Source organism: Tyto alba, unplaced genomic scaffold, assembly GCF_018691265.1.
Source record: "Tyto alba isolate M040663 unplaced genomic scaffold, T.alba_DEE_v4.0 Super-Scaffold_26, whole genome shotgun sequence".
Lineage (NCBI taxonomy): Eukaryota > Metazoa > Chordata > Aves > Strigiformes > Tytonidae > Tyto > Tyto alba.
This window is the reverse complement of record NW_024881300.1, coordinates 4,415,168-4,439,503: the sequence shown is the minus strand read 5'-3', so window position 1 is coordinate 4,439,503 and position 24,336 is coordinate 4,415,168. Positions and strand designations below refer to the sequence as shown.

At 38.6% G+C, this 24,336-nt stretch overlaps 2 protein-coding genes across 2 annotated transcripts in view; both read left to right on the top strand.

The window, feature by feature from the left end:
* Positions 1-23,447, top strand: part of LPCAT2 (lysophosphatidylcholine acyltransferase 2) — a 32,831-nt gene extending 9,384 nt beyond the window's left edge. The window contains exons 5-14 of the mRNA XM_042797754.1: positions 2,754-2,814; positions 3,801-3,859; positions 5,067-5,101; positions 7,495-7,549; positions 10,584-10,666; positions 11,208-11,333; positions 12,503-12,656; positions 19,570-19,668; positions 21,424-21,565; positions 21,838-23,447. Coding sequence (XP_042653688.1) covers positions 2,754-2,814; positions 3,801-3,859; positions 5,067-5,101; positions 7,495-7,549; positions 10,584-10,666; positions 11,208-11,333; positions 12,503-12,656; positions 19,570-19,668; positions 21,424-21,565; positions 21,838-22,088 — 1,065 coding nt within the window. The 3' untranslated portion in view covers positions 22,089-23,447. The remainder of the gene's footprint in view (positions 1-2,753; positions 2,815-3,800; positions 3,860-5,066; positions 5,102-7,494; positions 7,550-10,583; positions 10,667-11,207; positions 11,334-12,502; positions 12,657-19,569; positions 19,669-21,423; positions 21,566-21,837) is intronic.
* On the top strand, positions 14,036-15,366 carry CAPNS2 (calpain small subunit 2). The gene has a single exon (XM_009973847.3). It carries the CDS (start codon positions 14,204-14,206, stop codon positions 14,948-14,950), a length of 747 nt encoding a protein of 248 aa, XP_009972149.1. The 5' UTR covers positions 14,036-14,203; the 3' UTR covers positions 14,951-15,366.
* Positions 23,448-24,336: the final 889 nt, after the last annotated feature.

The following is a 24,336-nucleotide window of genomic DNA, read 5'->3' as shown; positions in this document are numbered from 1 at the left end:
GAGCTACATTGCAAAGCTACACTCACAACAGTGAGGGGATGAGTAGTTGTTGAGATGGGTAACCCAGGCTGTCCAAGCTCCGGCATGAACAGTACTTAAGCTTAAAGCATCCGTTTCATATGTGGAGAATAGCTGAGGTGAAGCTCAGTTTGCTCTTTAGGTTAATAATGCACTAAACCCAAGGCTTTTAGATTGGTCTGAATTGTGGAAAGATTTTAACATGGAAGCAATAGTTACTGATTCTGCACAGTGCTTCCCATGGTCATTGCTCAAGCAACAAGCTGCTGTAGTGCTTCTAGGCCTTGGATGGCTTTCCAGCACAAAGAGCTAATGGGGCAGGCATTGCTCAGGAGGGAGAAAAGTGTTGAGGCAGCAACTCTGCTGCTTTTATAACAGGCAGAGGGCTGGGAGAGAGATCAGCATCCTTTGCAAGAAGAAAGACCCGGAGCAGTTGTGAACCTACTGACATCTCATTTGGCAGTGCCTCTCTGATTCTTTCTGTTCCATTGATTCTGGTCTCACATTGCCTTCAGATACTACAAATACAGTATCATTGCTGTGCTGCTGGACAAATACAGTCAGTGATACAAGACCTTTGTCCAAAGAGATCCTGTGCAGATTTGTGCATAAAACTCATGCTTTGTGTTTTGAATTAGTTCTTGACTTCTTTTCATAGGGTTTAATTTACTTAGAATAAAAACTCAAAGAAGTGACTGGTTCAGTAGCCAAAGTCACAAGACCTCTTTAGTCACAGTTGGATACCGCCTAAATGACTGACAAAACTTAACTCTTCCTTCGCTTTTGTTCCAGTGAATGGCTCTTGAGGAAAAATAAAAGAGGCAAGTGAAAATACAGACTTCAGTAGTAGGTATCTCTATGACAGCTGGACCTAAGTGCACTGCTCTACTTTCTGGATAGTATCTAGAAACAGAGAACACTGAAGTAGGAAAGACAACACTTGCCTTTTTTTTTTTTAAAAGGCATTATTTAGACATTCCATGCATCATTTTTATTTAGCAAGCACCTTAGAAAAAGCTTTTTAGTTAGTGTTTAGGCTACTTTAATTTGACTCAGAAATGCATTTTTCTAAGCTGATGTAAATATTTTTAGAGCCTCCAATATTTCTTTCGATTTATCAGTTGTATGCAGGATTTTAAATATGCACATGTCAGAGCTAGGAAGGCTTTCCTTTTTGTAATACTATGCTTACAAACTACACTGATGCTTATGATTTGCTAAACTGTTACAGATTAAGTGATTCCAGCAAAGCCCTGGTAGACCTAATCTCTGCTGAAAACAGCATGGGGAGGAGAGGGGAATTTGCTCTACACCAATACTGCACTTGGGATAAAAACTAGATATGTATTATGTCATAAATAGTCTATGAGTCGAGTAATCTTGGAATCTCCAAGACTGAGCAGTGCAACCAGGGGTGTCACTGGGTAATTCCTAGTCCTGTGCCCTGGCCACACCTTCTTCCTCTTTTTTTTTTTTTTTTTTTTGGTGGGAAATTTAACCACAAGTTGATGTCATGTCCTCTTCAGAGTGCCTGGGTTGCATTCTCTTAGCACAAGAGAAAAGAAAGAGTAGCTGGATTGCCTGTTACCTCCTCCAAAAACCAAAACACAACCAGTTGGGCAGCTCTTGTGCTTATTAGTAGCATGACGTTCTGCTTAGTGCTTCTCCCAGCCCTGTACCAAAACAAAGGGGAAGGAGGGAATGATCACTTACTCTTTGGTCAGTCACTGATATGTTTTCTGGGGCTTACGACATATGCTAAGCAGAAACATAGCAATTTTTGTGCCCACAGCACCCGCAAACAATTTCTGATTACAGAACATGTAGTCGAGGACTAACTGTAAATGGGTATGTGCAGCTGTCCCTGTCACACCTCGGAACAGCCCGTGTCCCTTGGCTGTGACCTAGCGATGCCCCCTTTCACCTAGCCTTGACCTGTTCATTCAGACTGAAGTGCGAGCATACCTGAACACTCTTTTGATCCAGACCAGTTGTTGTGCTGATGTTTTTTTGGAATGCTGCTTATGATCCTATAGGGATATGAGAAACACAAAGGTTCTTCGTATTCCATAGGGCGCTGGATTCAGTGTGTCACATACCACCTCACTCTGCATCTAATCTAGTATCTTTGAGGCACTAATTCAGAAACCTCCTGCGTATTTGGTGTGTCTGAGTCATTCCGAGGCTATGTAGTGGTGTGTGATGCCTTCAGAGCTCTGCATCACAGGTGCACATGCTCTCTCTGCTTTTTGCTGCTCCCCCTCAAGCTGTGATCTCCTCACAGCTGGCATCTCGCTCATGGTGGTAGCACCTCTAACACTCGAGTACCTTACGCACTTCATGTCACCCCAGACGCCTGATGTTTATACACTCAGCAGTGCAGTAAGGAGCTGATAGCAGAGGAACAATTCTCATATCATTACTGACCCTGAACATTTCAGGTGAAGCACTTAAATCCTTCTGTACCATATTTCTGAACTGATAAAGGCCTCTTCCCAGAACTCCTCTTTTACAAAGCATTTGTTTCCAAATCAGGATGGACCAGGTTAATATTACTGTGAGCATCCTTCACTTATTTATTAATTCCCTTTGAAACAGTAATGATACTCTTGTGATGCAGTGTAACATGTCACAGAGCTTGCATAAAAAGTCAGTCTTTACGTAACAGATGCTGAAGTACAATCTTTTTATGAAATGTGTGTGTATATATGTATTTCTTTCTCTTTAAATCCAAGATACTGATTTTCCCAGAAGGCACCTGCACAAACCGATCTTGCCTGATCACATTTAAACAAGGTGAGAGATTTTGTCACATCGTTGTTGGAAAATAACATGTGAAATATTAATTTGGTAATTCTAGTAAGGCCTGTACATCATCCACAACAGCAGTGTAGTAACATCTTCCATCATTAAAGTTTCAGTGGCACTAAGCCCACTATTTTATACTAGTCAGTTTCGTTTTCTGATTTTTGGTATTTTGTAGGATGCAAAATACCTCTGATGTATACAGTTAGTTGGTTGGAGTTTTTTTCTGGGTATGGTTTTAATCTAATTTATTCACCCAGAAACTTGACTTATTATTATGAGATGAACTACCAAAATACATGCTACTTATGATGTTCTTTCAGCTCAACTTACAGTTGTGCCATCTTAAGATTCCTGCAAATTTTGCTGTGCAAGACTTAGCAGCCAAGTTACGAAATCTCTTTGCGTACTGCTTAGCAAGGCAGGCCAATAGATGATTTTGAACACAGAAAGGTACTTGATACCATCACTGATCATTAGATTGTTGTGCTGCCATTCAGTTAAAGCCATGTTGCTCTCCTTTCTTACTGTTGTACCATGTCTTAGGTAGCAAAGTTACAAAACCAGTATTACATGCTCAGATCCATATCACTTAAGAAGATGATCAGAACAGGAGGGGTTCAGGAAATTCTCAACAACCTCTGAGCATCTAATCCTTTGAAATGAATGCCAGACAAAGGGGAGATAATACACAGAAAATTAGTTTGAACAGTCCAGGAATCTTAGGCAGCTTTCTCCTTGAAATGGAGACTAACCTTTTTCTGTCCTGACACCTTGCTAGCTGCACCGCTGATTTAAAAAAAACAAAACAAAACAAAACAACAACAAAAAAAACACGACGAAAAGAACACTTCCCCTTCTTCTTGCCTTCTTAAAATTCTTTTCTTCCAGATACTATGTCTTACATGAATCAGTTAAAACTCCCAGCTGCTTAATTAAGTTTAGACTTAACAATCATTTCTAATTTGTGGTTGCAGGTGCATTTATTCCACGAGTCCCTGTACAACCTGTGTTGCTCCGATACCCCAACAAGCTGGTAAGCAGAACATTCTTCTATCACTAGTAATACAGAAGTCAAAATCCTGACTTAAACAGTACCTACAATAAGTATTTTGCATTTTCACTGAAGAATCTGTTGTCCTGAGCTCTAGCACTGGAGAGGTCCTGGAAGCAGCCAGGCTTCCCAAGTGTCACCGTGGTGCAGTTGCTATTCTGATTGTGAAAAACCTAACTGTTGGGCTGCTTAGCTCTAGTTAAAGAAAGAGGGAGCACAGGAAAGTATTGCAGCGGAAGTTAGAAACTTCCTGCAAAGCCACAGAGCCTGTACTTTGAAGACTAAAATGCACATAACTTCCCTACTAGTCACCATTTTTTGTTTAAGCTCAAATTACTGAAAAGGGGCTTGCAAAGTTTCTGAACAAAAGCAAAGCTGAGCCATGCGGTACCTCCAACACTCCCTCCTTCAGGCACCTCAGGTGTAATGCTGGGCCTAGCAACTCGTTAACATTTTCTTAATTAGCTGGTCGTCCAACAAATCCAGAAGAGACCAAACTTTTCATTCCTAGTGGTTTTTAAGATGAAAAATAAGTGATTACTATTGTTGTTATGAAAACCAAGTGATTATTATTGTTGTTGTTATTTACAAACATTCCTTTGTAAAATACTTTTACAGATTAATTTTCAAACTGAAGTGAATCACTGAAGGGGATTGAAGTTGCATTTGACTGATAGGAATTAAGGATCTGCAGTATATATTAGAAAAATTAGATATAAGAAGTAATAAACATAGAATTAGAGAAAAAAAAAAAAAGGCAAATAGAAAAAGGCAAAAAAAAAAAAGCATGATAGATTACCTATGCAGAAATGTCCTTAAGAACTAAATCAAACATATTTATGAGGGTGCCTTTCTAAAACCACTGGTGAAGTATTGCGAAAAAGTCTTACTAGATCATTCTTTTCCTGCCTCTGTTGTTTGGATCAGAACAAATGATTTAAAATATCTAAGTAACTGTAGAAATTTTATTCCCAACTGTGGGTATTATCAAAAGTCTGCCATCCTTATTTCCAGATTTTTAAGGCAAGGAACCCTAGTCACCTTGACACCTCTATTTATTTTCACTACAGGACTATAAAACCATCATCTGCTTTTACTAAACTTGTGCCTGCTTTATTTTGTAACTTATCTGATGTTTAACTTTCATCTGGTTTTGTCACACATTTCTCTGTTTTGTTTTTTTATTCAGGATACTGTGACCTGGACATGGCAGGGCTATTCACTGTAAGTTTCATAATCCTACTGAAAATTACATAGAGAATTCTTTTCCCCTCTTTGCTAAACAGACTGCCAAATAGATTCATCTATGCCACAACACATGTTCTTCTAGATCTGTTTTTATGAGGGGGAAATACTTGGGGATGATGCTGTCATGCAGCAGGTTTCATACCTGAATGGCTAGAAAAAGGATTTGCAAGTAGAGAAGCATTATTTCCCTCTGCCACCGTTTTGTTTGATTTGCTCCTATGTTTTGCACATTACATTAGAGCAAAAGAAGGATTTTAAATTGTTCTGTTTCAGGACACAATCACAGTCATAAAAACCCATAGGAGTTTACAGTTTCCTACATGGTGTACAAACAAGAAGAAATAAATGTTATTTTATCCTCTCTGTTTATTCATTCCTCCATCTCACTGGAAGTTATGTGAGACTAAATGAAGATGGGCAAAACAAGTATTAATTTTCCCCATCTTTCCTCATTCAAACATACATGATTATGCTTTAGATTTTTATTTTTGCATGACTCAACAAAAGCAATTCTTTTGAGATCCCAGTGAAGAGGCTATATATATATGTGTAGTGTCTGAAATTGAAATAATTAAAAATATTTCAATAAACCAGTTAGGCAATGGATCTGTGTTCATTTCTCAACACAGGTGACCTTCTAATATGCTAAAATATTTTATTAAAATATTAAAAAACCTTTACAGCTGCACTGAAAATATGTCTGGAAAATACTTTTCACCGTATAAACATTCATTAAAATGTGGATTTGCAGAATCCATATACCACATTTTCATGTGGAATATGTAGTGTATCTAAGTAAAGTAGTTTTACTGATTTACTAAGTGACTAACTTTTAAGGCAACTAATTTTGAAACACGTCTGAACTAGTGGAGCAGATCATAAGGGCCTTTTAAGCTATCATTAATTAGTTAATCCTAGCACCTGCACACTTATGGAATGGACATTATGAAAGCTGACCTAGATGAGAATGTCCATCTCAGTTTCCCAATAATTTTTTCCTATTATTATTACTGCTGTTACCATTATCAGCATACTGAGAGTAATGAACATTGCAAATTCAGTAGCATACTACGCATTTCCCCTACAGAAGATTTATGCTGGAGGACTGAAAAGGAGCTGTGTCTTCAGTTACAAGAGATGGTGTAGGAATAGGTGAAGAAAGAAATTAAATCAGAGATATTCCTGTGAAAGGGAGGAGGCTGGCTGCCCATTCACTAAAAATTGAGAAATGCTCTAAGCCTGGTAGCTGGATGATGAAAGCTCAAATTGAAACCTGTGAGAAGATGAAAGGAACAGCTTGGCAAAATCATGGAAAGAGAAGAGATGGATGGGGTAAAATCTAGAGATTCTTAATAACTGGAACCAGGAAAAGAACATCCCCCACACAAACCTGCAGATCACAAGATGCAGAACTATCACACTCTTTGTAAAACTTCCTGGTATTGCAGCCAGGATGGGACAGTACCAGTCTTTTCCTCAGAAACATCCTGACACATTTTTTACCTTTAATTACTACTTCTTTCTTATTCTTATGCCTTACTCGGAGGAATACCTAATGTTACGTGTTAGAAAATCAAGTGTTAAGAGTGGATTCCTGCAGAAAGTAGAAAAGGATCCCTTAGTTGTTCTCCTACCTTTCCCTTTTCTCTTTTTTACTTTGTCCAAAACAGGAACAGAAGAAAGATTGCTTGAAGGTTTGCCATTATAATTTACCTGATTTAAAGTAATGAGCAAATGCACATTTCTGCTTAAAAATCACAGTGAAAAGAAAAGTCAGAAGTGGAAGTAACTATGCTTATCCTGTTTCACAGTTTCTTCCTCCCCCTACATGTTGATACTAAAACTTGTGACTTTTTCTAAAAGCGGTGATGGGCCCAAATATACTGACACTTCACTAACTCATTTGTGTGAACACTACTATAATTTGCAAAATGGCTAGCAAATACTAACAAATCCTTGCTTCGGTTCTGCAGAAGTTACCGGTCCCATTTTGCAGATGAGAGAATAAAAGATAAAGTAAAGCTACTTCTCAGAATCAAAGCTCTTAAAGCTTTAAAATCCAGTATGTATTCAACTCTTTAAAGTAACATGTATACATTTTGCTGGTCAAAGAACTGTATAGTATTGTTAGTATGAATGACAACAGACAACAAGTTGCCTGCCCAATGGGCAAGCACCATATATATACAGAAGCCCCATATTAAAAAGGTCAAAAGCAACAGTTCAGAGAACTTCAGTGCATGGTAGTTAAAAACCTTGCCCAACACTGGCTGTGAGTTTGTCAATGCTTTAAAAAGCTTCATCTACTTACATGCAGATATTTTGTTTTTAAATAAGTAAAATGTGGTTTTCTTTCTCTTTGCCTGCAGAATAGAGCTCTGGGTAATGACACTGTGTCAGCTCTTCACAAGAGTTGAAGTTGAGGTAAGAATTAGAAATACTTTTGTACTAAGATTCAGCAACTACTGAATATAAATGCATTATTCATATTATTAGTCACTGTTAGTGAATAATAAACAAATGTCTCAGAAACAAGAACAGAATCACTTTACTATATTTAGATTTGTTGTCCATATCTATGCATCACTTAATCTGATGAGTTCCTAAAAGAAAGTTGTCAGAAATGCCTTTATTTTTTAAGCATTGTAAAATCATTGCTTATTATCACTACATGCATTTTACAGTTATAAAAGGTTTCTGCAACTAAGAGCTTACTTAAGGACTCCAGCACTTGTACTGAGCCTTGTATAATGAACCGGTTCCCTTGATCAGTAAAATCAGCTGCACAGCACAAAGCCAGATGAATGATAACTGAAACAACTTACACACTTCATAATATCAGTAAATATACTCTTAACTGCTCCTTGTCAAAGAGTCAACATTCAAAACACAGTAGTGAGAAGCCAGACAACTGAGGTGCAATCAGTTAAATTAAGTGTTGTATTTCACATTCCTTACCAGACCACAAAGGATTGTCAATGTGACCTAAACTGGTGTAGGGACCTGAGGAATGGGAAAAATTCAGACAGGTTTTGCTGTTTATTTCCAAACCACAGAATTTAGCGAAGTTGTGCAAAGCTTTGTGAATACAAGCAGTGTTGCTGCTACTAACAATTAGCAATATGGTCTTTGTTGTGAAACAATGAAATTAATTTTAAGGGAGCACCATGTTACTATATAGTACATGCAGCAAACATGTATAGGTGTACTAAAGAGCTAATTCTCCTAATGATTTTGTACAGAAGGACATATCTGTGTAATTTATTTATGTGGGAGCAAGAAATAGTTAACATAGCCCTTCCATAAAAAGGTTTATTTTCTCCTACTTCAGAACAGAACTCAAACTTGCCTTTAGAAGACGAGTTTCTTTATTACAAAATAAATTTCATGTTCCAAAAGATGAAACTGAAACATGAAAAACTATGCAGCTTTCACAGCAGTATGTGTCCCCAAAGTGAAACTGATTTCTCAGCATCAATGCAAAAGTCCTTCCATTTCTAAAAAGAGAAGGGGCAGATGTGCCTGGAGAAGAAGAGAATCAGACTACTTCTCTTAGGAATGGACATTGCTGTTGCTGTCCCATAATTGCTTGTGCTGCCTCTGCCTGCTGTGCACGAACAGTGATGTCCTCCTGTAGTCCAGGGGAGTGTGTGTGTGCATGTCTAGTCATCTCCTAACAGACTGGGGAAATTGAAGATTAAACAGTGAACCTGGAAGTGAGGTTTAGGGCTGAAAAAGATACAGCATTTGGCAAATTCTGTAAAAAGAGAGACTAGGTCAGAAGCAGATCAGAGAAGTATTTTTACTACTGAAAGAGCTGTGAAGAATTTTTCTTACAGGACTGCAATTTGACAGGGAAGGTATACTTACTGGTCTTCACCAGATAAGTGACTGGGTGTGTGTGAGATCATGCACTCCACCTCAGGAGGCCAAGAAACCAAATTCTTCATACCCAGTTGTGGTTTCTGGCAAACTGGTTTTATGAATAATTGTAGGTGGGTTTTTTGAAGGGGATGGAGGTGTTTAAGCTGCCAGAAATTTACGTTGCTGCCTGAGCAAAACCTCAGCCTCAGATGATGTAATGACCACTTTCAAGACCACGACCCATGTTTGCATAGATAAGCCTCTTAGAGTTCTGACTTCATCTCACCCAGTGATGACACAGTTTCCTGTGTCTGTATAGTGTGCCTGTGCTTCCTCAATTTAGCAGTTACATGGCTTCTGAAGGGGAGTTGTAGTAAGCAGGGACATACGTCAGACCTTGAACAGAGCTGGCAACTGCTTAAAGAAGGAATGAAATCTCAAACCTTCATGTGAACAGCTGGACCCCTGCTGTCCTTACAGGGGAGAAAACTTTTAGCTATAAACAGAAAATTGTTATGGCTATTTGACAGATAGCTGATTCCATAAACTTACCATTTTTAATAATAAAGAGACAGTATTCCTTAAAAACAAACCTAAAAAGGCTGTTCAGGGTAGGCTGCATTTGTATGAGATAGTTAGCACTATATTAGTGCATCACCAACAACTGCAATATAACTGAAGAAACTTACTGACACATAATTAGCAACTGTGTCTTCCAGTGAACCACCATAAGCAACACCTTACACTTATTCTAGAATTGCTGTATTCTCGGATTTAAGGGCAAGATTGCAGGGTGGGGAGTAGCAGAACACAGGTAAATGATAACCATAACTGAGAAAAGGCATGGTAAGCAGAGCTGCAAGTGAACACTGCAGACTGAAGTAGAAAGAATTAATTACTCCTCCACACATGTTGCTTTGCAAACAAACAGATGCTGATTCATGCCATGTTAGATAACAATTCATTTATAGTACATTTTTAGTGTAATGCTACTTCAACTGCTTACATGTGAACATTGAATAAATCCTCAAAAGTAAATGCGTTGCCAAAACTTAACAGTATTTGTATCTGGTTAGTGCTCTAATTACAATTCAGCACTAACATTTCTTAACATTTTTACCATGAAGGAAAAACTTACAGGAAACTTAGCAGTTCCATGCTGACAGATAACAGATACAAAGAGGGACTGCAGTGTGTATTTAAATACATTAAAAATATTCTAGTATATAACATCACTTATAAAGGATTTTTGAAAAGGACTGTACAGTATTTCAGACTCACATTCTTAACAGTGAAGCACTTAATTTTCTAAGTATGAATTTATCATATTTTCCTTCTTTAGGGGTTTGATATTTCATATTAAAGCACCTTCTACCAACCTCTAAGATGTGGGTTTGGACTAAAGCTCATTTGTGTGTCTAGGGCATAAGAGCCAGAGTGGTTTCTAAGGCAGTCGAGACCTCTAGTGTCCACTTCCTTTATTGCATGGCTAATTTTTTGTTCTGTTTTTCCCCCATTCCAAATAACCAGAAGTTGTTCATGTTGCTTATAAAGTGGTGACTATTGAATTGATTCAATAACTCATCTCTTTCAGTTTCTGCCTGTTCATGTTCCTACTGAGGAAGAAAAGAATGATCCCATTCTTTTTGCCAACAGAGTCCGACAGACCATGGCAACGTATGTAATCAACCATGAATAAAATCTTTGAGAACTTCTCTTTTATATCTAGCAATTCCATATATATCCTAGCCATAAAGTACAATCTAGTCAAATCCCAGGTACTATATATAGGAATTTCTCTAGAGTTCCACTAAGAGGTGTCAAATTCATATACTAAAACACCCTGATTGTTTTTATACAGAGCATAAAGAAGGTTGTCTTACATTGGAACATAGTATGTTCGATTCATGAAAAGCTGGAAGAAATTGCTCCCTTACTTGCTTGGCAAGAATGAGTGGTTTGTTCTCCAGGGTTACTGGGCTGCATTTACAAGACTGTAAATCTTAAAACATGCCATAATGTAGTTTCACAGTATGGTTTCATAGTTCCACAAAATTGCATGTATTGCTTTATCCTACTTGTAGCATTGCAAGAATGAATTATCATTTGTTTGGTATATTAGCACTAAAGTAAAACTGAGACAGAGAAGGGAAACAGTTAACTAAATGTAATTTTAATATAAGGAATTGATTTTTCTTTTTCCTTATTTTTGTTTCAGTGCTTTGAATGTACCAGTCACTGATCACACTTTTGAAGACTGCAGACTGATGATTTCAGCAGGACAGCTGACTTTACCCATGGAAGCAGGGCTGGTGGAGTTCACCAAAATTAGCAAGAAACTCAAGTAAGGACACTTTAGCTGTTGGTAGCATAATTACTGCAGTGATGCAGGTGTTGATGGCCATCTACAAAAAGATAAATTACCTGACAACTGACTTGGGCCATGTGTAATTGTTATGGTTAAACCACAACAGTAATACAGTGTATTTATGTATACAACTTACATACATAAACTATATGGAAATCAGAGAAGAAGAAAATCCCAGTAAGAACTAATCCCAAGTAATTTTTGTGGGCAGTGTTACAAGAGGAAAAATGCATTTTTCTAACCTTCTATGGATTTGTCTTACCAAAAGGTGAGGAAGGTAGAGCAATACCTGTTTTAGGCACTTGTTGGTAATCTTGGTGCCCAATTTAAGTCACTTTTGTGGAGATACACAGGCAGTGTGTGATTGGAAGTAAAAACCTTTCTTTCCAGCCCAAGAATTCAACCAGTGGCTTATGGTTCTTAGCTGTACTGTGCAGCCATATTTTGCTAGTGTTGTTGACTTTTTCTGCCTGGATACGGTGGAATTTGAGGACTGAGCCACTTAATCACACAGTAATTCCATCAAATAACCTGACATGGCTGCGGTCAAATCTGAAGTATGTGTGCAGTGAATCCTGACTTAATATGTATGTGCTATGTATGCATTTATAGAACTCTAGAACAATCTTCAGTAGTAACATGGCAATCCTAATTATTCCTACTGAGGTGCAGTGTTTTTTTTTCTGCAGAGAGATCAGCTACTTCTCAGGGTGTAGCGATACAAGTGTTTGGGTAGAGAGTTAGCTAATAGAGCTGAGATCTGTTCCTTTCTATTAAGGAAATATTCACCCTAAAGCATGATGCAGCAAAATAATCCTGCACCTGAATTTATGGTAATGAAAAGTTCTCTGCTAGACTAGCCTAGTAACTGGACAGATGATTCTGGGTTCAGGAAGTTACTCTGAGGACGTCTGATGGACCCAAGCATAGAACTGCCTGCTTTTAATATTAATAGCCGGGGGAAGCAGTCCTTAATTGCTGATTTCATATAAAATATCAGGCTGGAAGTACAGCATTTCCTATGCTGTACACACATACTCTGTTTGGCTATTTTTCGTCTTTGACCACTGTAATAGCTCCTACTGAAATTCCATCTGTCCAAGATCTGCGGTATAGAAATATCTCCTCTCCTCATGTTTGCATAGCCTAAAATGGAATCATGTCAGAGAGCAGTTGGATACCTTTGCTGCTATTGCAAATGCTTCCAAAGGGGGAAGAATTGGAATTGAGGAGTTTGCAGAGTACTTGAAGCTGCCTATTTCAGATGTCCTCAAAGAGCTGTTTCTACTTTTTGACAGGGTGAGTAGTTGATTGACTGACTTGTTGACAATGTTTTGTTCAAAATTGCATCCCAAAAGGATATTTAACTCATTTTGTCCAATTTAGTAAATGCTTATTGGTTAGCATTTCTTGTAGGCAGGATAGGTGACTCTTACAGTTTCCTTCTTAAGTTTCAATGGAAAAGGGTTGGTCAGTTTGTAGCATGTGAGACAGCCATCTCTTGGACCAAGTTGCTACACCACTATCAGATGGTAATCTTCATGCTGGTAATGGCTGAGTACTTCCTTTTGCCTACCCCAGATTTTGAGCTTATGTACACTCTGACAGCTTAATTTACTGATGTAGTTAAGTAGATAATTTAAGACAGATTGAAGCTGACTAGAGTGTGTGTTCCTGCTGCGTTCATGAAGCACGTTATTAGACATTATAAGCACTTCTCCTGCTTACCTCCAGCCCTAAAGGAGGCTATGTCTTAATCTGATCATTTTAGCTTTCCCCCAGTCAGTGGTGATCCCTCCTGTTTTCCACTTCTCTCTGAAGATAAGAAAAATTGCTCTGTGGATGCGCTGCTCTGACTGTACCAAAAGCATTAATGACTAGAGCATAGCATAGAATTCATCTCACTTCCAGACATCCAATATGTGCTACAGTGCGAGCAGCAAGTTGTACTGCAAGTGCTTAGGAATTGGAGTTTGTTTCTTATCACAGGGGCTCTCCCAACTCAGCATCACTCTTCCTAATCAAGCTAGCTTTAGCAGTACCCCTGTCTTTGGGAGGTCTTTGCATTGTACATGCCAATTAAAACTCTTTCAGGATTTTTCCAGATAAAAAGTTTTTACAAGCTCTGAAACAGAGAAGAGTCAAATGTATTTCCTTAATTGCTAAATGCATTGAAGCTCTAGCAAAGCTAGGAAGTCATCCTTCATTCTTGCCTCCCCATCTTGGACCACTGGGTCCTATGGACATGTAGTCCTAGTCCTGAAGCACAGTATACACAAAATAAATATGGTGTGACAACCAAAATAATTAAGGGCAATCAAGTCTCCTTTCACTTTCACTATCTGGCACAACAGCATCGCTGACTAGAATTAGCAATGCAATGCACACTTCTCTAAAAGGTTGAAGGCATAAAAGATTGCAAGAACAGACAAGACTCTAGTGAGCTTTCACTGCATTCATCTTTAAGGAGATCAGCTTAACTGAGGTACAGTGACACTCATGTGGCAGGGCTCTTTTCAAACTGCTTCAGTTATGAGCACAGGTATTTTCAGACTTCTGCTCTGTGACTTTCAGCCTTGTTGCTGTTTTTTTTTTCTAAAAAGATTCCTCAAATCACATAAAGCTAACTATGCAGAGAAGAAAAAAAGAAATAGAGGCGTATCCACAGTTGACAGAAACTACTGAGACCTGAGATAACTGGCAGCCGGAAACATGTGCAGACATGGTCAAGTCTAAGCACGCAGATAAGCGGTGTTTTGCCCACGCCCAGCTCAGACACAATACGGCTTTGGAGAGTTACAGAAGCACTGGATCTCTGAGTAACTCCCTTCAGAAAAATCTTCGTGATGTTCCTTGTTAAAGCTTTGCTGAGTGGAGGAAGCGGTAGTGGTCAGGGAGGGAGCCTTGCACAAGGCCTTGGAGGTCTCCTAACCGGAGGTGGACATGGAGGGAATCTTGGAGGACTTGTTGGAGGTCTCGTCAATCTTATAAGTGAAGCAGCAGCTCAGTATAATCCAGAGCCACCTCCACCTCCTCGCAATCATTTTATGAATGTGGATGCTTATGAGAGTGAAGAGATCAGACAGTTTCGTCGTCTTTTTGTCCAGCTGGCTGGAGATGATATGGAAGTGTGTGCCACAGAGCTAAGAGACGTCCTGAACAAAGTCGTTTCCAGACATCGAGACTTGAAGACAGATGGCTTCAGCTTAGACACATGCCGTAGCATGGTAGCTGTCATGGACAGTGACACAAATGGCAAACTAGGCTTTGAAGAGTTTAAGTATCTGTGGAACAACATCAAGAAGTGGCAGTGTGTGTACAAGCAGTATGACACCGATCAGGCAGGCACTGTTGGGAGAGCGCAGCTGCCAGGCGCCTTGAAGGCTGCAGGGTTCCACCTGAACGAACAGCTCTGCCAGGTAATTGTGCGCAGATATGCCGACGAGGACGGTAGCATGGATTTCAACAACTTCATTAGCTGCTTGGTACGCCTGGACAGCATGTTCCGGGCCTTCAAGTCCCTGGACCGAGATGGAGATGGACGGATCAAAATGACCATTGAAGACTGGCTGCAGCTGACCATGTATTCGTGAAAGCACAGCAGAGAAGAATAAGCTTCATCTGGAAGATATACATGGAAGACCACAATCCTGTACTGTAGAACTGTAGTGTTTTGCTTGTTCCAAGGCAGATGTAGCTAGTGGTAGATAGTTCATCTTTAAGTATTGTGATTCCTCTTGTGCATGCATTAGCCTGCTTTTCTGTAGGGTTTGTGTGATTTGTCAGTTGGACAGCTGTGTAAGTCTGTCTCGGAAAACAATCTCTAGACTCTGAAGTGAGGGAACATGGTAAGGGATCAAAGCTTAGTTATTTCTTCATGTAAAGTGGCTTGCGTATGATTATAACAATTATATAAAAAGCTCGTAAGTTTGGTGTTGATGTTACTGTTCTGATTTGTCAGCATTCACGAAGCTGGAATAAAGCTCTGTTTGCCTGAAGGCAATCACTAGTAGAGAGAGTTGTGCAGTTATTTCTAAGAAGGGGAAAAACATGAGAGTTGCAATAACTATAATGATCAATTAATTTACATAATCATATTTTACTTCCTTCCCACTTCTGCTTTTTCATGCTTGTCTGCTGAAGCAAAACCTGAGTGGTATTGTCAGTTCTACCTGCTGGCCAGGAAGAAATTGAAGACTTATATAAGGCTACTTTTACAACCTTTTTCTCCTTTCTGCAATTCTATTAACTAGTCTTTTCTCTCTTTCCTTCAAACCTTATTATAGTTATAATGAAAACAACTTAAAATACTACATTTATATTTAGAGAAGCTTGCTGTAGAGAAGCTTGCAGTCACATAGCAGCCAGCCAGCCAAAATCAACCTCTGGGTATCTGAGTTAAATTTCATCAGGGTGCAGTGTCCCACTCAAGCTAGTTACGCAGTTCTAAGATGTCAACTTTTGAGTAAAAGAAAAAGGAATAACATGAACTGTCAAAGGTACATTTCTTTGAATTAGGGATTACATAATTGATAAAAACAACTCTTGCACTGCAATGTAACAAGGCAGATTTCTCAGCAGGGCTCTGCAGCTTTAAAAGCAAATTGTCTAGGGTGTGTGCTAGCTGACTGGAATGTGAAAGGATGAGTTGAGTAGCACAGCCTTGCACTACAGGCAGGTCTCCAGATGTAAGAGTCCACCCCTCCCCAAGGAGACATCAGTGACTAGTTGAGAAATACCACACAATACCTGCAGGGCATTTGCATGCTAATGGCATGCTGTGGTTTGGTTTTGTTTCTAAATTTCCATAGCTTTGATTTCTAAATCCTGCAGTTACATTTGGCAAATAGTATTTTCCAAACCGACCAAACCTCCTCCCCAGTATACTTGCAGACACCTCTTACTTGCAACTTACGAAGAAGTAACTTACAACTTTTGCCCAGACCTTTTTCCTCCTGCACTTTGTTTAATACCAAGCTGGGTGACAGAAACAGTAAAAATATTTGTATTGGCCCAAATTGTAATGAAAGAAGTCGGTTCCTCCGTAATGGCATTCACCCCACTCCCAGTTGGAAAAGCACACAGTTATCCCCAGTGGCATCTGGGCTCTCAGTAATAGAAAAGTGAGCACGAGGAAAAGTGTGATACCTCCAGGTGAGCACCATCCTACCAGGTTTGTTTCAGAATTTCCCTTTCTGACTAGTTAGAACTTGCATGTAGCAACAGGCAGTGGGAATTCTGGAGTTACAGCAGTAGCCTCTTACATGATGAGCCTGGATATGAACACAAGAGGTGCATCTGCAGTTCCTCCCCAAATGGTCCAGTTGTAGCTTCTCTGTGGTAGCCCTGTAAGTGACTCAGGGTTTACTTAGCTAAATATCACTGACTAGTGCACACACACACACACTGGATCTTTCCCATTGCCTTACATAGTGAGAAAAGTGTTTTGAAGCAGTAGTGCTTTAGACTTTATTGACCACATCTGTCTTGCAGTCTTTGTGCAACTCTAAATGGAGACTGCTTATGACAATGCAAACTTTGTTGCTTCCCAATGTGTAAGATTTAAGTATTCTATAAAAAAAAATAACAGAACCCTAGTTACCATATCATGTTACAGTGAAAATAGTAGCAGAAAACTAGTTTCCTTAAAGAAAACAAGAGTTGTCGAGGTTACACTATGTTTTGATTATTTGATGTAACGTAAATACAAATATCTAAATATTGATGTTCTACTTTGCTATTTACAGAATTGGAGCTCAGCTCACATGTTGCTTCCTTAAAATATTTGTGGGTGCACAGGCTGCAAACACAGCTAGATATGTGTAGAAAGACTATTGCAAGTGCTTGTCTGCAGTGGTGCCACACAAGCACTAAAGGTTTTCCTGCATTTTCAGTTTAACTTCATCTCTTTTTCCAGGCAACGACCCTATCATTTCTCCTTAACCAAAATGCCAGAGCATCTGGAAGTTAGCCAGCATCCTTGGGTTTAGTAGAGCTAGTCACAACATGATCTTGCAAGTATAGTAACTTTATTTCCTACTCAAAGGGCTGGAGTTCTGTGTATCAGATTGCACTCAGTTTTGATTACTGGGTTTTAGCACTTTAATGAAAGTAATATGACCCTTATTAGCTCTTGTGATTTTTCCATGTGCAGCCACAGCTGTGTTAACTTATTTCAGAAGTTGTTGTTTAATGAGACTATTTTACTTAAAGTTTACTTCCCAGTTCTTTTCCTGTGATACATATTCTTACCTCTAAAAATAAATTAAAAAAAAATATTCTAATCACATCAAACAATCCTTTGCTAAGGATACCATCTATAAAACTACCCAAAAATAATATTTAATGGAACTTTGAACAATTATTATCTACACCCTTGCTTCAGTTGTTTTAAGCGTTTAGGTTTATAACGATACATTTTAAAGTTAGATCTGTTATCTCTGTTTTGAAAACTAGGATGTAGCCAAAATATTTAGTTAAACTCTGCAGCACAATGAGAGCACAGATTTGTAAATAAAACACCATTTATGGGAACATTGTCCTTTTCCAATGATTAAAAACTGTCAAAAGTTTCATCTGAGACACACATGAAAGTAACTTAAAGACTATTCATATCTTTGCTAAAAGGTTTCACTAAAATTCACAGGTTTTTAAAGTACAAGATGTTCAAAGGTTGCATGTCTTCAAAAGATTGGTTAGACCATTGAAATAAAGAAAATAACAGTTGTCTGTGCAAAACAGTCCTGGTTTGGTTTTTAAGGCTAAATGAAATTCTGTCTTAGCAGTTTTAAATCCTGTCCAATGTATAACTTCATAAGAAAAAATTAGTACTGAACATATTATTACACGTTTTGTTAATTAGGTACTATCCTAAAACCTAAAATTCACTGACAAAAATCCCTCTTTCATAGAACTCAAGATTTTCAAAGCACTCTACAGAGTAGTAGCCTTAGCCTATCTCCACTGGCAAGCTCCATATTCCACTGTTCAGCAGCAGAAAACCAAGAACAGAAAGGTTAAGGTTGGTATGCTCAAGTGGGCATTAGAAGATGGTCGGAGAGCTAGAAATAGAATCTAGATCTGGCTGTTCACTACAGATTTACCCAGGAGAACACCCATCTCACTTGGCTGAGAAAGTTCTGTCCTGTTCTAAGACTTAGGGAGTCCACTTCTTAAAAAATCTTTTTCTTCTTGAAATGTACAACACATTATCCACAAAGGGAACTCCACTTTACACTTCTGTTTGCTTTTAAAGTGTTTTGATGAATGCCCTTACTGTGAATGTTCCAGACTCTGAGCTACTAGTCATCTCTACTATGCTTTTATTAACCCTTTTTGTCCCTTCACCTAATGCTTATATGTGGCTTTTCCCCAGACAGGATGTTTCCCAAAACCCTCAAGAAACTTCCAGTGTGGTCACAGGAACACTACTGACTTAAGCATATATTTCGACAGGCATCTGTCAATTTCCCTATCTGCAAATATAATGCAGTTTACATAGAATTAATCACAAATCCCATCAAAGCAGTCTTTAAATGTCTTCTTGATGTAGCTTTGTAGTTAACACACTGAAACGTCCATTCAGATAAAATCTGGAATTCTCAGAGAGGCTGCTACAATGAATTCGTTGCATTTCTGTCTTAAAAGGTAGGACAGTGTATTGGCTTCAAAATAAATAGCATGTAGGGCAATGCATTTGCTTCAGAGAAAGGCTTAAGATAGACCCTGTATCATCAGGCTGTAATTTTGCTGGCATATATTTTATTGCTGAAGGTTCTTTGGAAGATTTAACTCAAGGCAACAGCCTCACTGTTGGCCTGTTTATTTTAGGATGTTGCATTGGTCTCTGAACTTCAGCAAGTGCCATGCTACATGAACTGTTACAGTTACCTTAAACACAGGATTCCAGCTCTTGTTAGAGGCTTCTTGGAGGTCATATACTAAATAAAAACTTTTAAGTTGTTTTAAATCTTTGGGTGTTTATAAGGTAGGAATTGATGCCCAATTTCTAGCTAGTGAAAATATGTATATTGCTACTTCAGTCCTGGTATTGCATATATTTAGTGAGCTATTAGTATTTTTTCCAGGAAGAACAAATACCTCTAGTGTTGTAAACCGTCTTGGTACATGTTGTATAGTTGATCTATACAACAGATTTTAGAGTGATTTGCAATATTAACTATAACTACTGCCATGTGTATTTTGGTTACAGAATGGAGATGGCACCATCGACTTCAGAGAATACGTAATTGGTTTGTCTGTTCTTTGTAACCCAGCCAACACAGAAGAGACTATTCACATGGCATTTAAGGTAAGTTCAATTTAGTGTAAATCTACAAACCTGACAAATCAAGACTGACTGTAAATCTGTTAGCTTTCAAATCATAAGTTTATAGCTTCGATCTGTTATGCAAATGTGAGTAATACTCTTAAACCAATTGACATTTAGAGTGTGAAGGGGAGGGAGAGATTTGCAGGCATCATAGAAAAGGGTTTCAAAAGCCATGTGAAGGCACTAATGAATATGTAACTTGGCAGGCCAACTCCAAAAATGATTCAGCAGCACTTGCAGTTTTTTCGCCTGAGGTTTTTTCTGCTGTGATTCTTCAGTGTCACAAGTAAACAATAGAGCAGTATTCTCTTATGGATCAAGTGCTCAGCAGAGTCACTGTTGCTAACAAAGAGGAGGGGGATAAAAATTCAAGAAGGGCTATTGAGGACTGCCACATCCGAAATTGGGCTGCACGTAAGATCTATTGGCTCCTACTGCGGTGTCCTGATAGTACAACCGGTCAAGGAACAGTAACTCCTTTCAGCTCTCAGGTACAATCAGGCACTGTGTGACCAGGGATGCCCAGGTTGTGAGTCCTTGAATAGGAAACTGCTCGAGTGACTTTTTTTTTTTTTTAGTGGATCTTTGACACAGATTCTGTTATTTTACCCACTACTCTGTTCTTTTGAACCATATTGAACAGTATATTGAGATACGGATCACATTCATCTTGAAGTGGGTACTTTTTAGTTCTGATGCAAACTCAGGAAGTACCAGAATTTTTAGGGCGATCCGTTATACCCACTGGCTGCCTTACAGATAAGCACTACAGATGTTTGTAATGATTTGTAATTTTTCAGGGATGTTTTATCACTACATATTCCTATGAAGAAGCAGACCTTGCTGTTTCACTGTTTTGTTTTCTAGGCTATACTCTTCAGTATCTGTGATGATTATAAAATTAGTAATTTGTTTTAATTCCCAGTTTCAGCAGGAAATTACTGGTTCAGCTGGTACAAGCCTGTTTCAGTCTGAAATGGAACTATGGGTTTTTTCTTTTGGTACTTGCTTTCTTTGCTACTAAATGTTCTTTCCTTTGCAATGGGAAAGTTTGCCTGTAGCAAATACTTAAGAATTACAGACATCCATCCTTGTATTTCTCAAGGGGTTGATTCATAGCAGATGCTTACTGTCACTGTGCTGGGAAGGATGGGGTGATCAGTCTACATACATTGCCTGCATTCCAGTCACCAAAACTCCTTGTTAAGTACAATAATTCCTTAGTGGATGACTGATCACATATTCCAAAATGTAGGTATTTTATGTCAGAACATAAACTGTGGCAACTTTAATCTGATAGCAGATGTGCCATAACTCAATGAAAATGAAGACTAAAACCTAAGATGTTCCAGAGTAGCTGAATCCAGTAGACCCTTATGGGCTCATGGTGACAATAAACATAAACCTTTGTTTATGTTTTGGTTTTATCAGTTTCATATGAGTTTTATTTCTGAACTAATGCTGTGAGGTTTGCTTGTTGTTGCAGAGTGTTCTGATCCCAACTATAGCATGTACATTACTCTGCTAAGTGTCTGCTTAGTTTTTTTACAGTGAAAATACATAAAATCTTTTCCAATAGAAAGTAGCTGAGATGCAACCAATCTCTTCTAATCCCAGGTGTTGTTTGCAGATCACCTCTTGGATACTGGAAACCTAATAGGGGTGGCTAATGTGCACAGAAGGTTCCTAGGCAAACTGATGCTGAAGTATTTCTGCACATTATGTCTTTTCCAGCTCTTTGACATGGATGAGGATGGCACTATAACGGAAGATGAGTTTGCTTGTATCATTCAGTCAGCCCTGGGGGTGCCTGAGCTTGATGTTTCTATGCTCTTTAAAGAAATAGATGCAGATGAAACCGGGAAGCTGTCCTATGGTAAGTTACATCCTTTTGTAATGAAGAGCATCTGATAGTCATATTGACAGTGAGAGTTTCCTACCATTTTTCTCCCTGAAAATACCTGATGGTTCTCATACCCTGTTTCTGGGGAAAACTGCTGAAACACAGACCTAGATACTTTGGGTGATATGCCTAAAATGCTTCAGAGGAAAATAACTAGAGATCAGCTTCAGTAAAAGGAGCAGGCACTGAAATGTTCTTTGATTCTGTTGCTGCACTAGAGCATCTGTCTCTTTTGTACTTTTCAGATGAGTTCAAGGACTTTGCGCTGAAGCATCCAGAATATGCCAAGTTGTTTACTACGTACCTAGAGCTACAGAGATACCACTTAGATATGTTGGAGGAGGAGGATGACATTGAGTTACCTGAAGTCAAACACAGTCTAGTTAGAAAGACTACAATCCCAGTCTCAGAAACAACACCAACTGCAAGAAATAAAGTCTGTCCTGAAGACAATGAAGAGGATAACTCAAATACCTCTGACAAAAAGGAAGACTGAGAAGAGTTAAAGAATTCAGCTTTTGAATTCTACAGGATTTTCTCCCTAGTTATTCATAAAGACAACTGCTATAGAATAGAGATGGAAGTTACAAAAAAAATTTTTTTGTTTTACTTTCATAGCAGGAGGAGTTATTCCTGTTCGAGTGTAAAGGGAAAAAACACTGTGACTATTCTGTCCTTGATGTCAGTATCACAATACTGGGAATGCTGTTTACTGTTTTCCAAGTTCGAGCTTCCACAAAAGTAACAGATGTGCTAGAAGGGGTAAGAGGCACCAGCACTGCAATGTTCTCTCAGAATGGAGACAGGAGTTCACTTGTGTAACAAGTGGAATTTTTGGTGCTGCTCAATTCCTCTACATCCCCAACATCCCTTGAGGGGAAAAAATTACACTGGTGTGTTTTAATTTGCAATATCCCTTAGCCCTTCTCAAGTTTCTGAGAGACACAAATGAGTTACAAGCAGTCGGTTGTTTCCTTTTAGCTGTTCTTAGATTTCCCTTAACTACTTGTGAACTATAAAGCCTAAACTTCTGAACAAGACATGCTGATTCACTGATGTTAACAGAAACAGCTTTAGGCCTAAAGGCTAGTTAAAGATGGAAATGGCTGCACTTCTGACAACAAAAAACTAATTGGAATTCCAAGATAGCAGCTCACAGTCTACAGGAAAATGCAGACAATAAGACCTGAGAATTAATGGACTATTTCAAAATAAACAGAATGTTGTTTACAGTAACAACTGTTCAGGATCACATTAGGAGGAACATTTCGAACTTCAGCATATTTTTATTTTAGTAATTACCAACAGAGGAATGTGACCTTGCTCTGAAAAACTTAAAAGGCAAATAGGCTGTCAAGCCATAGTTCTAGTAGTTAGTATTTATTCTAAAGTTGTCTTCTAAAAATCAGGTTTGCATTACGGTGCCATTACTCAATGTATTCTTAGGGGTTGATTCAAAACCAAGCTCTTTCTAGTCAATGATTTGAGTATGTTTTGCCTCAGTCCCCTCTAGTGCACTGGAAACTGGGCCTTTGCATTTTTTCCATCTTTCATCTGAATGTACTTTATACCATATTTAAAACATATAGGTATTTACACAAATACTTCAAAATAAAAACTTGGAAGGGGTGGTGTGACAGAACATACTGAGATGAGCAAAGTCTAAAATGTCTAGTACCAAAAATAACCAATTTTCAGCAGGTTTTCATATGTGAAAGGGTAACCTCTGCCTCTAAGTTATTGCTTGTATTGTCTGGCTGCAAGCTCATTGCCATGTTTAATTTTCATGTGTTTATAATGGTGCCTATCCTGATGTTTCATGTGCTTAAAATAAATCTGTATTATTCTTAAAAGATTTTACCTGAACAGCTAAGTCTTTTAGGTGCAGTGGGAAGGGTACTCTGTCTACCTTAAGGGTCTGGGGGCATCTCCAGGAAATGATCTTTATGATGTTTTACCTTGATAAACACAATGCAACCTGAAGTTGGCATTTTTAGTTCTGAATGTGATGGCACTTTTCTTTATTGTAAGGCTAGAAAAGTAGGACAGGACTGATGCCATTCCAAATAGTTACTTCTGTTGACTGTCCCAGCAAGAGGGATTATAATACAAAGATTTGCATGTACATGGAGAGATACCTCAATTTTCTGACAGAAAATAAGGCATGTCATTTACAGGTGAAATTAGTGACCTCAACCACAGTTGAAATGTAACAATCACAGCTTTTTGTAATAGAAACATTAGAAGAGGATTTTCTTTCACTTTAGAGGAGAAGCAGGAGTTACCCTAACCGAGCTGTACAGTTAGCTAAAATACATGTTCATTCTTTGGCATGTTAACTGAAGGTCCTCAGCTTTTCAACCAGTAATCTTTTCAATGATGACTTCTATTCCAAGCAGTAAGAAGAAGATGGGTGGGCAAAGATGACAAAAGACAACCATTTCCATTCAAGGTCTTGGAATGCCAAGGGTGCCTTACACACCCTTGAATCCAGCCACATTCAACAACCGGAGCACTATGCTGCCCTATAGCACAGCATATTTAGGACTAATGATTTTATAAAAACCTGCAAGTCATGCAAGCGCTTTGCAATTAAAGCTAAAAATATTGTGTATATAAACGTACATATCCCAATAGTTTAAGGAGGAAGGGCCACAAATGGGTTTGGTATGTAGCAGTGATTCAACTATGCTCTGAAAAGACATCAGCTAAACGTTAGAGACACTAACTCAATATACACACAT

Excerpts from the sequence above, each read along its gene's own strand:
- CAPNS2 (XM_009973847.3), top strand. The coding sequence starts at position 14,204 with ATGTTCCTTGTTAAAGCTTTGCTGAGTGGAGGAAGCGGTAGTGGTCAG.